This window comes from Fringilla coelebs (genome assembly GCF_963513975.1).
Source record: "Fringilla coelebs genome assembly, chromosome: 13".
Lineage (NCBI taxonomy): Eukaryota > Metazoa > Chordata > Aves > Passeriformes > Fringillidae > Fringilla > Fringilla coelebs.
The window spans coordinates 16264753-16276948 of record NC_140039.1 but is presented as its reverse complement, the minus strand read 5'-3'; the positions used below and the strand labels follow the sequence as shown (position 1 = coordinate 16276948).

Here is a 12196-nt window from a genome sequence, read left to right as displayed (position 1 = left end):
TACTGAATATGAAGCTGGAAAATTGCTTAAGCAAAGGCCAGGGAAAATTTGTGAGGGAAAAAGAACCATCTGAACCAAGAGTTGGTGAGTGGGCAGAGCCAAAACTTGAGGAGCCACAGGAGACTCTGACTTTCCTGGAGTGTGATGAGGTTCTCACAGTTCCAAGTCCATTGGTTTTATAGCATTTCATGGCTCTGGGCTAGGGGAGAAGGTATTCCATGGAGGCAGTGTTTCAGGGTATGTTGTTCAGGGGAAAAGACTGCTTTTAATAACTATATTGATGTCCTGTGCATGTGTGGTTGAATGGGGGTGGTGGTGGTGGTGGTGTGTGTTTGTTTGTTGTTGGGGTTTTTTTAATGGGGAAGAAAACCTCTCTGACTCTTTCTTTTCAGTAGACTGAATGTGGTGACTGAAACAAATTTGAGGCAAAAAACCAGTATGTTTTCTATGACTCTCTTTCTGTGGTGGAATTTTACAGAGATTAGACTAATGAACTGATTTTCCTGCTGAAGTGAGGTGTTTTATTTACTTTTATTTACTACAAATTAGAGGTCTGCTGCAAGGGCAATTAAAGTCAAAAAAAAGGAGTTTTATATCACACCCAAACAGGGATGACCACATTGTGTTGTATCTCATCTGTATAAACAGCAAAAGGAGGTAAAAAATCTCTATTGAGGCAGCTGAGCTGTTGGACATCAAATAATCTGAAATGTAGTACTCTGGCTTTTAAGTGCAGAATGTCTCTTCATGGATACATGTGCACATATGTATGCAGATGTGAAAAGCAAGCATTGTTTTTGAAGAAAAGCTGAATTGAAATACTGCAGGTGTTCAGTCTGTGTTGGAAATGCCATTTATTATGAGCTTAATGATGGTATTTGCTCTTAGGGGCATGTCTGAAGCCTTGAAGTAGAATAGAAAATGGGATATCTTTTTTTTGTGGAATTTTAAAGGTTTTGGTATCCAGCTTTAAAGAAAAGAGTTGCATTTTTTTATTCCAGTAGTGGTGTCAGTTTGTGTAGTGGTGCTTTTGAGGGATTCACCTGGTCCAGGTTGCTGGGCTCAAAAGATGGAGATGGAGACTGAAATGCAGGTTGAGCTCTGGGTGGCAGCCCCAGAGAAGAGACCATGAGCTGCCAACCTTTGGGGTAACAAAGGACATGAAGAGGAGGGATGCCAGCCAGGTGAAGGCTCCTGGACACTGCAGGAACCTTCCAGTCCCAGAAATTAAAGTCTCTGGCCTTGGGAGTGCGACTGTCAGGGTATTTTTGTTTTGGATGAAATAGTCACAAATACTGCCCAAACCAGTTCTCATTATTTTTTGGTAAAACTGGTCGTTGTGTTCACGGTATTTCTGCTTCAAAACTCCACTGCATGTCTTTCCACAAATGGGAAAATTCCTCCACTGCTTCATGGCAGGCAAAAAGGATTGGCAAAGGACTGGAAAGGTATAATGTTTACAAAACCCTTAAGTTTTCTCAGGAAAACTGAGCTTGGCTGATCAGACTTCCCTGGTTTTGTGTCTGTCTTTGCTCTGTGACTTGGCAATTCACCTTGTCAGAGTTTACAGTGTTCCCAGTCCCAAATGTTCTGTCTTGTGCCCTCATCTTTTCCAAAGCCCTTTTCTGCCAGCCTTTGATCTGGAACATCAGGCAAAAGGTTTGAGGGCCATTTATTTATTTCTTAATATTATTTTTATATTTAATATTCTTCAAATATTATAGATAAAAATTAATGCTTTTAATATAAATAAATATTTAAACTTAATAATTTTAATATAAATAAATATTTAAATATCTAGGAATAAATATTGCTATAAATAGGTAAGATTTATAATCTTACCTATTCTACGGTTCTGCTCCTGTCTAACCTACTCAAAACTTGTACCAAGCCATGTGAAGATCTGATAGCTAATGAAATGCAGTTTTTAATACTACACTGTTTTAATCCAGCCCCTTAGCCAAACATCACAGGGAGTCAGTGGCTGTTTTCTTTCTCAGCAGCTGGATGCTGCTACTGGACCAGTTCATAGCTTTAAAAATAAGGTTTGAAGCTCAGACTGGGCTGCACCTTCTCTTTGGCAGTTTGGAGAAATCAGAAAGCTCTGCAAGCAGCCATGAAAAAAACAGATATAAACCATGATAGGTGATACCTCCTGATAAACTACTTTCTAAAATGTGAAAGTATAAATGAGACAGTGAAATATTTGTTTAAAAGTGCTGAATGCAGCCCTCCAACCCAGGTCTCCTGTGAGTTCAGGGTATTTTAAGCACTTCCCCACACACACCTCTGTCCTGTGGTATTTAACACAGATGTGCACATGGGTCTGGAATAATCATCTGAACCCACTCTGTGCTTTTCCACTGCTCTGCCTCAGTGGTGAGGCTGCAGGTGACTGATGTGGAAGCACCTCAGGGGTCAGGCTGGGCTTGGGTGGAAACAGCCCAGAGTGAATGATCTACAGGATTAAAAATAACCAGCTACTCAGGATGCTCTGTAATTAGCCAGTATGTATTTAATTTACCACCCTCAGACAACCTTTCCTAAGACAGACATTTCTACTGAAAGTAACTATGATAATTTTTACAAAGATGAAAGGTGGACCTTTTAAAATAAAGGTGTGTGCCATGGCTGAAGAATTATCTAAGCTTCTAAAAAATGCATATATGAGAGAAACAGAATATATGTGCAAGTATATAATCACCTTGTTAATTTCCTGTCAGCTAATTTCACTTTCTGTAAGTTGCATCCACACTTAGACAAATGGCAATTCTCATTCATTTCTGTGCCAGTATTTAGAAGCAGAACATTACAGTGCAATCTCATTACTACAGCTTTATTGATTTATAAAATTACACTTTATTACACTAATCCATATATTAGAATGAATAGAACTGTGCATAGTTACAGCTAAGGTATTCTTGCCAAGGAGGTACATAGTTTGCTTTCTCATCAGCAGTTCACAATTTAAATTAGAGGATGTCATGCTGTTGGACTCTAGGAACACGGGATTAATGGCAAACTCATTAGTTCATGAAGTTTAATCTTCTTGGTGGGTGTCCCACCTCGTGGGAAATAAGAGGGATTTGGCTGCAGGTGTCTGGTGAGGTAACAGCAATCACTCAAAGAAAGGGATCTAGAGCTGCTGCTGTTGTGAACCCAAGAGTATTTATTATTTATGCTTTATTTGGTGCCAGAATACTCTTTTCTTTGCTATGGAGGAAGCAAATGAATGCTCTGAAGGACACATGGAGGGGCTGTTACTGCATTAGCAGGTGCCACCTGGTAGTAGAACCACTGGTGGTGCTTAGATCAGAGGGGTGATGCTCTGCTGGAACATTTGGCATAGATCCTTAAAACAGCTCTTTTTACGGTGTCTTTCTTGGGGAGTGTGGCAGGTTTTATACCCTTGCTTCTCATCTTCAGGTAATTATCAGTTTTTTTCAAATTGCTGTTAGAGTGGGGAGTGAACCCCTCGTGCTGAATTGGCCGTGCCTGGCCCTGGCCGGGTGTTTCACGGCACACACAGATGAGCCTGCAAAGCCCCAGCACTGTGGCAAGTTATTTTTGTCCCTTTTAATCTGTTAGGCCCTGATCCTGATCTGTAGGGTTTCCTAAATCCTATTGATTTCCCCAGAATTAGGTTCCTGGAGTCCTTTGAGAGCCTGGGTTTGGCCGGTCTTGTGCTATTAACCAGAAACAAACCCACTTTCTCTACCTCAGAGTGCTTGGAGGATAAATGTGTTGAAGATTATCTGTGTTCTGATTTGGTGGCAGGGAAGGCCACTGAAAAATACCAAAAATAGATTTATAAAGGACAAAAATAACTCGCTGCCTGGAGGGTTTACACAATCTGAGCTGTGCTGTGTGGCTTGGCTGAATCACTTCTCCAGGGAGGCTCGGGGCAGTCCGTGCCCCTTGGAGGGGCAGGGCAGGGAGATGAACTGGACACAGCGCTCAGAGAGAGGGAGAGCAGCCTCTGTGTGTGCTGAGGGTCAGCCTGCCAGCACCTGTGGGCATGGCTGGGGCAGCCCTCTGAGCTGGGATCCTTCTTTGCTGGAAAGGCAGCTGGGAGAAGGAGCTTTTCTATACAAATCCCTTCCGTCTCCCCCATGGAAGAAAATTGCTATAGTCTGCGGCCATGAAATGCATTTCTCTCTGAAACGTGTCTGTAGAAAGACACTTCCCTCTTGGTGAGCTCTTTTCTGGGTTTAATCAGTTGTTCCTGCTGGCCACAGTGACAGAAATTTGCTTTTATTCCTGCAGTTGTGTGTGTGGCCAGGAAGAGTCAATCAGCATCTGTTCCTGTGTGTGCATCAGTAATAGGACTGGGAGTTCATTTCTAATGGCAGACACATTCTTCTTTGGGTTGAATTTTTACTCCTCCACCAAGACACCTTGAATGCTTGTCACGTTCTTGGGGTTTATAGGTGTCAAGTTGCTGGCTGGAGAAGGGATGGACTGAATTTAAAAGCTCAGAATGGGCTGCCTGAGTTTCAAGTTTCAGGAGAAAATTGTGTTTATAAGCTGAGCATGTTTGGTTTGTAACAGATTGGGCCTGTCTGAAATGCCCATATTTTATGTAGTTACAACTATGAGTGACCCCTTACCACAGGTACATGGGGTTACAGTGTATAATAGATTGCCCAACAATGTCCAAATGCAATTCCTTTTACTTCTGTTGGGGAAAAAAATAAGGTATTCTTAGTTTGAGTGACCCCAGAAGTCAAAAAGATAAGGCAGTTCTGTGTACAGTGTCTTCTTGCAGACAGGTTGCACTTTATTTTTGTGAATGTGGATAAGGCTGTTTTTAGTACTGTGCTGCTGATAAGTTCTGCCTTAAGCTTGGCTGCTGATCAGGTTCCCTCTTGTGGAGTCAGACCAGGCTGTCTCTGTCTTTTCCCTCCTCCATTTGCTATTAGCAGATCTGTGAAGTTTGTTCTGCCTTCCAGTTATCTGGCACCATAGGTGACAGATGCAGGGAGCCAAAGCAGGCTGTCCAAATTACCCTGTGATGAGAGGGAGGAAGGTGACCCCCAAACACAGTGGGAGGGAAAAGGGGCTGGTTTTCCTAATGTGTTTCTTCTTTGGCAGCTGAAGGCTTGTTCTGTGTAGGTGATGAGAGCAGTCTCTTCTTGCTGAATGAACAAAAATACCAGTTTTTTAGAACAATGGGAAGAGCAGCACCCTGCCTTCCTCCCACCCCAGCCTTCCCAAACCTCCCACAGCAGCACTTGAGTCAGGAGCATCCCTGCACACTTCACATTAAAATCTTATTTGCTGCAGTTCCATCCTCTGCTGCTGACCACCAGTGGCTGGAGCCTGTATAAAATATGGTTGTAGCAACTGTTATCATTACTTTGAGTGTACAGCTCCCACATTACCTGTCATTTTAAGAGGAGCTGGTCAGTGGAGATGAGAAGCAAATGGTTTGTGGTTTGATGAGATGCATTTTGGTGGCTCACCAGATTGTCACTGCCAGCCAGGGGAACTGGAGAAGGAGTTTGCAGAAATTACTGCTTTGCAAATGGGAGTTGTAGGTATTCTGAACTTGAAATGACTTGCTAGGGGCTGTTTTTGTTGCACAGTAACAGTATTACTGCCCAAGAACATTTTTTCTTTTTACATGGAAGCAATTGAAGTGACTGCAGCCCCATTAAGCCTTGTTTTTAGATTACAATAAGCAAGACTCTGATTAATTTAGCAGCAGGGCATCAGTGAATATTAACAGCTTAACTTGGAGGCCTGGTAGATTGATAAAGAACTAAACAGCCCCTGAGTTGTATATTAACAGTCTGGCCATAGCATGATTGAGGCTCGTGTTGGGTGAGTGTCAGCATGGCTGATAGGCAGCACAACAGCAGCAGCTATTTGTCTTTTAAATTGGGAACTTAAATTATTCAGCAGAGTAGCTGATAGTCATCAGTACATCTGAGCCACAGCCCAGTTATTCTAGGCCTGTGTCCACGAGCTCTAATTAGTTCAGGTACAGCACAGAGCTCTCCTTGGGCAAACTCACCTGTGTCTAGAAGTAGTATCTCAGGTGGGTCTCCAGCCCATGATGAGCTCCCTCTCCTGTGGCCCAAGGATTAGGGAGGATGCATGAATGAACTGGGATGCAGATAGCTTGGGGGTGATAACCAAACCAAACATTTCATCTGAGCCACTCATGTTAGATGTAGTTTTACTTCCCCAGCCCACAAGAGAGAGTAAAAACTGCAGTGCTAACCAGTAGCCTTATTTTTTTTTGTTTTCTTAAGTCTTCTGTGGTTACAGGAAATTTGAGGAGTTCCCCTGTGAATGTAGTGCATCTAACTAGTTGAGTATGCTGTGGGATATGCTAGCCAAATAAGACATTAAATGTGCAGAAGGTTGGTAGCCACTCAGTTTCCCCTCCAGTTCCTTGTTGCAGCATTAGCAATTCTGAGGTAGTAACACAATGGACATAGCTCAAATTAATTAGCTAAATTGGTACCTAAAGGCAATAAGATTTCATGCCATTAATATTTCATTGGAAACAAGACAGGCAACTAAACATATTTAAATATGATTGGCTCATCTTCTGGAGTGGAGTATCTTATCTTTTGTTTGGGCTAAATGCAGCTCTCATTGTACTCAATTTATTCTGCCATTAGCAGTGTTCTGACCTGCTATTAGCTCTGATAAAAAGTAGTCATCCCCTTCACTGAAGACCATCCTGTGGTAAGGATGTTGAAATGCAATTTAAAGGGGGAAGGAGGGTGGACACACTTTGCTTTTGTACATAATTAAGCCATGCTAGTGATGGGAGACTTAATTACAATTGGAGTTTACCAGCAGAGAGCTCCAGCGGTGGCTAGCAGGCTGTGATGCTGCTGGCCTGTGCACACACAAGCTGTTGTTCCAGGCTGTGAAAGGGCTCTGGCTGGAAGGTGCTGACTATTCCCAGTGTCCCGTGCCTGGGAAAAGTCATGGAGTTTGTGCCTCTTGGCTTTCTTCTCTTCCCCCCTTCCTTGCCGCCCGCCCTGTCCCCCCACCCTCCTTGTGAAGCAGCCCTTCTGGCTTTGTTGTAAGTGTGGTTTGTAATCATTGTACACATCCCAGATGGTTCATGAAAACTCTTTGAAATGCCATCTGCCAGGCGTGTGTCCAGCCGGCAGCCTGTCATTCTGCTACAAGAGGAACGGAGGCGGGTTTTCCCTTCCCCCTGCCTCGCTGAATTGCAGTCGGTAACACTTGCTCAGATGTGGAGCGGGATAACAGCCGGAGCATCTGCAAGCAATCTCTGCTCCAGACAGCAACATGGAAACTTGTTGGGTTTTTTTCCTTCGCCCAGATAAGATATCCCAGCCAGTGGAGTTTTTATTTTCCCTGGGTTTGCTGCTGAGGACCAGCTGAGGTGACAAATGTTATCTCTGTGATGCAATGTTTTCCTTTTCTGCAGTGACTTCCCTAATGCTTTCTGCGTGTGTTGCAGGCAGTGGCGCTGATAGCAGGCACAGCTGCGTTTTTTTTGACTTGAACATATTCAGGAAATTAGGAACACTGAGATGAAACAAATAGATCCATTAAAATGGCTCAGAGGAATTATGGCAGGGATATAATTGTCATGTCAAATAGGCAGCCAGCACTAGTAAACTGCTGACTGCAATTTCACCGCTATAAAAATTCAGAAGGAAGGAAAAAAAATGATTAATAAATATGCTCTGTGGGAAGATAGAGATAAAGAGAAGAAGAGGCTTTAAAAGATAAGGTGAAAGCAATCCTGAAGTTCCCTGATCTTTGTGTCTCATCAATGTGTTAGTAGTTATTGGGAAAACACAGTCCCGATCTTTGTCATTCGGCTCACGTGGCTGGGGGTGACGTTTCACTGATTGATGAGCAGTGCTGGAGTGTTTAATTCTCACTTCCATTGTGCTCTGGGCACGGCACAGCTACAGCATGCCACTGGTCAGAGTTATTGCTGTGGCTTTTCATCCTTCTTGCTTCCCACTCCCGGCCAGGTTTATGGGAATGTGGCAGTGGCCACCAGGCACGATGCCCTGGGCAGGGTCCTCACAGCCTCAGTGGCAATTCAGTGCTCAGGGAGGACATGTGGCACCTGGGCTGTGGTCATCCTGGCTGCTGGGTGTGTGCTCCCTGCTCCTGGTGTGCCAGGGAGGGACCTGAGTGAGCCTCTCTACCTGCCTTGGGATGGAAGCACCAGCACGGGGTGGAGAGGGGCACTTGGTGCAGCTCCAGCATTCCTCTGGACTGGATCTGTGAAAGAAAATTGTCTTCTGTTACAATCTGCCCAGGAAAAACTGTTGTAGCCTTACTGTAAGGATTCAGAAATACAGAAAATGCAAGGCCGAGTCCTTTCCAAGTAGGAAAGAGTAATTCTGCTAGCAGAGTACAGGTACCCATCACTATTTCCATCCCCTGCCTTACTTTTTCTCCTTCCTTCACCCATTCATCCAGCTCCAAGAGGAGGAATGATGGAGAAAAGCACAGGAATTTATAGACTCTCTGAAGGCTGATGGTAAATAATAAAAAAGAGAGTTTCTATTTTGAAACAAGAAATGGAGGATATTAGAGAAAGTGGATGTCAATCAAGGAAATTAATCTAGTGATAGTCTTTCAAGGATGTCACTCTGTCAAGACTGACCTCTTGAGCAGTCTCTCAGATGAATAGGAGATAAGCAGACTTTCCGCTTTCCTGGCACTTGAGGAAAACATTTGCCAGATGCAGGCATGGTAAATTTATGCTCTTTCAACTTCTGAGAACTGGAATCTTCCCAATTAGTTTTCAGAAGCTCAGCTTCTTTATTCTTTCTTCTGTCCTTTTATAAAGGGTTTAAGAAATTGTATGCACTGAGAAGACAACTGCCCAGGGGCAGGAAGAGTCCCTCAGAAGTGAGAAATTATGCTTTGTTAAATGTTAGGTATGGCTTCCACATCTCTGAAGTTATTCCCAAGCCAGCAGACTGGTTTCAGCCACAGCATTCGGACACCTCCAACTCTGTAACTCTTGTATTTCTTCCAAAATTCAGTTTCCTGTACCATCTGTAAATCTGTCATTTATATTTCATCTCAGATGTACAGAATCCAGTCACCTCCCAGCCTCCAGAGTCCTGGAAAATAAAGGCTGCTGAACAGAAATGGATCCTTATCAATGAAGCTGTGCTCAGTGACCTAAAATGCAGCATCCCAAGTCATGAAAAAAGGGAAAAAAAGTCATGAAATGACTCATCTTACACTGTGCTTCAGAGTGCTGTAAATTGGCCAGAAGGGACAAGAGTTTCAGAGCTGGCAGAGTGGCAGTGATCAGAGCCAGTTCTCCATGGGCACTACAGAAATTGTCGAGTGCTGGAGGGAGAGATTGAGTGTGACTTATTGCTCAAAAGTATTCCTGCGCTGGAACCAGCTTGTAGGTGAATTCTGTGAGAAGAGTTGTCAGGTTGTCTCTTCAGTGAGCTTGTGTGGATGGTGCATCAAAACTGTCTCATGGTACTTTTTAATGCTGAATAAAAAATAATAGCATGAATAGAGATAAAGCAGTAAGAAGAAACAAGGGAGAAATTATGATGTGAGAGAACATTTGATGAGCTAGTGATACAGAAGTAATGGAACCTGGAAAATAGTTGCCTTACCTGGCAACTGCAATACAGATTGCAGTTTTAGTGAAGTATGAGAGACAATGCTAACAGCAGGAAAGTAATTGCTGGCATATTCCCAGTACCAAACTTTTCCAGCTGTGTTTCTGGACACAGAGATGAGAGATTTCTTTGCCAGAGTCTTTCTGAGAACACAAGAAACATCCCTCAGTTGTTTTGTTCTAATTGGTGCCACCTGTTCAACCTGTAATCTGTGTCTTGTTTTACATGGGCTCCTAACCTCAAACTTCTTTTGGCCCTTGTAGCTCACAGAACGGTGTTTTACAGATACTCTGGTATCTTTTTGAAAATTTGTCACTGTCCCTTTTAACTCTTGATAAGAAAACAACTCTGATAACGTTCTAATTTTCCTTCCAGGCACAACCCGCCCTCCAAGAGAAGGAGAAGTGCCTGGTGTGGACTATAACTTTCTGACTGTGGAGGAATTCCGGGAGTTGGAGCGAAGTGGGACCCTTCTGGAAGTTGGAACTTATGAAGGTATGGAGCAAGGGGCAGTGAAAAAGCACTTCAAATACCTGTGGTGGACACCACATTTGTATCACCCTCACTCAAGTTAGAACCTTGCTTTCCATCCCAGTGCTCTGCTTCCCTTTTCTCTGGAACCTGAGAGAAGGAATTCTAGTTTTGCTGTGCTTTTAACTTCTGCCTTCAAGTTAACTGCCTGAAAAGATCAACAGTAGGCCAGGAAAATCCAATATATAATCCTGTAACAGAATATTGGGGCAGTATGCATTTATCCTTTGTGCCCACTAGGGCTCATCTCTTTGTTCTGTTTTTCTTTCCTCCTGCTCTTTTTCTTTCCCTCCATCTTCCCTAAATACACTTCCTTCATCACCCATTTGTGTGTCACTATCCAGCTACATGATGCACTGTTTTTTGGGGTTTTTTTCCTTATTCTTGGATAATTGCTTCTAACTTGGGTCATTGTGTTGATCCTTTTTACAGCCCAACTTTGCAAACAACAGTACTGAGACAGCCAAAGGGCTCTGAAATGTCACCAGGGTGAGAGCAAAAAAAGCACCAGAGAAATGCAAAGCAAATTGGCCATTTTTAGGTGCACAGTAGGATTTGTGTAACTAAGTCTGCAGTCTGTAGCTCCTTTAAATTGAAAACTCCTTTTGGAGTGGGTTGGGTTTTTTTTCCTCAGGAAAACATTCAAATATACCTCTTGACAAGACAATGAAAAGAAATACTTTACAGGTTTGAAAGTCCTTCCAGTGTACTTCAGCTCAGTCATTTCATGTTTCCTTTTGAAAGAAGTTTAATGGTTCTTTCTGTAAATCTGAGAGATTGAAAAAGCCCTATCCTTGCAGCCTTATTCTAATTAATCTTTATAATAAGAAATATGAAATACATTTAAAAATACAAACTACACACAACTAGCCAAAAGTCTTTGAAAAGTAGTCATCAAACATGAGCAGCAAAAATTGTGACATGTGGTTTTGGTGTTCAGGGTCTGAAGAAAGAGTCCTGAAATACAGTTTGTCTACTTCTTTATAAACTCCTTTTTAAGGGCACCTTTAAACCTTATGCTCGCTCCCAGCTGCAGACCTGGTTTGCATGAAGATGCTAAATGTATAATTTGGTTTCACTCTTCCACTTCTCTGAGCTGATTAGCTCCATCAGCACCAATGCTAACGTTCCAGCAGCAGCTCTTCTCCAAAATGAGCTTTTTCCTCTCTGTGTTTCTAATTATAACACCAAATTAGTTTTCTTTGTCGTGGTGCTTGAAATAGATCAGCTGAAAGGCCTTGCCATTGCTTCCTGATCTGTTTGTTCTAGTGACCTTTCCACTTGGAAAGACAAAATGGGTAAGTGTCTGTAAGCTGGCTCCTGGGACATGCTGGGAATGAGTTCTCAGGAAATGCTGAATCCACCTGGGACAGTTAGAACACGGTCATTTCATTGCTTATGTGATTATATGCAGCAGCAGCTAAACTGTTTGGGTTTCATGGCTTGCTCTTTTCAGTTGCTGGAGATGAGGGTGATTTCTCATAAGTCTAATGTGCATTTCATTTCTGTGGGTGATAGAAGGGCCTGAACTTTAAAGGAATAATTTGTCAGAAGTGCTGAGAAGTGTGCATTTCATTTCTGTGGGTGATAGAAGGGCCTGAACTTTAAAGGAATAATTTGTCAGAAGTGCTGAGAAGCTTCTTTCCCCATTGACATCAGTGATGCTGGTGCATTGTGGTTCTGGAGTGCTGGCCCATGGAAGGAAAAATCAATGAGAATAAAGCAAATAATGATGATGCATGTGTGCACATATGCATCAAGACACATTACTGTTTGATTGTAATGTGAAATAAATAGAGTTCATTTTTCACTTACGGCTTAAAGAAATTATTTTGCTGCCTTCTGAGGTTTCTTTAATGGCTTTGTTGTACTTTTTTTGGGAAATCTTATTTTACAGCTGTATCGATCAAGACAGTGTTGATCTTGATTAGATCTTGGAAGATGGGATGATTCAGACTTGATGCTGCAATCACAAGCAATTTTGTCTATTAAAAAAAATCTGCCAAGAACCCAAACCACAAAGCAAGTTAGACTTTTAATGGCCAAAT

General features: G+C 42.6%; 1 protein-coding gene across 20 annotated transcripts in view; it reads left to right on the top strand.

Annotated features, from left to right (window-relative positions):
- Positions 1-12196, top strand: part of MAGI1 (membrane associated guanylate kinase, WW and PDZ domain containing 1) — a 331729-nt gene that overhangs the window by 233691 nt on the left and 85842 nt on the right. For all 20 annotated transcript variants that reach the window (XM_084214795.1, XM_084214798.1, XM_084214791.1 and 17 more), the window contains exon 3: positions 9993-10112. In XM_084214795.1, the coding sequence (XP_084070921.1) occupies positions 9993-10112 (120 nt within the window). The remainder of the gene's footprint in view (positions 1-9992; positions 10113-12196) is intronic.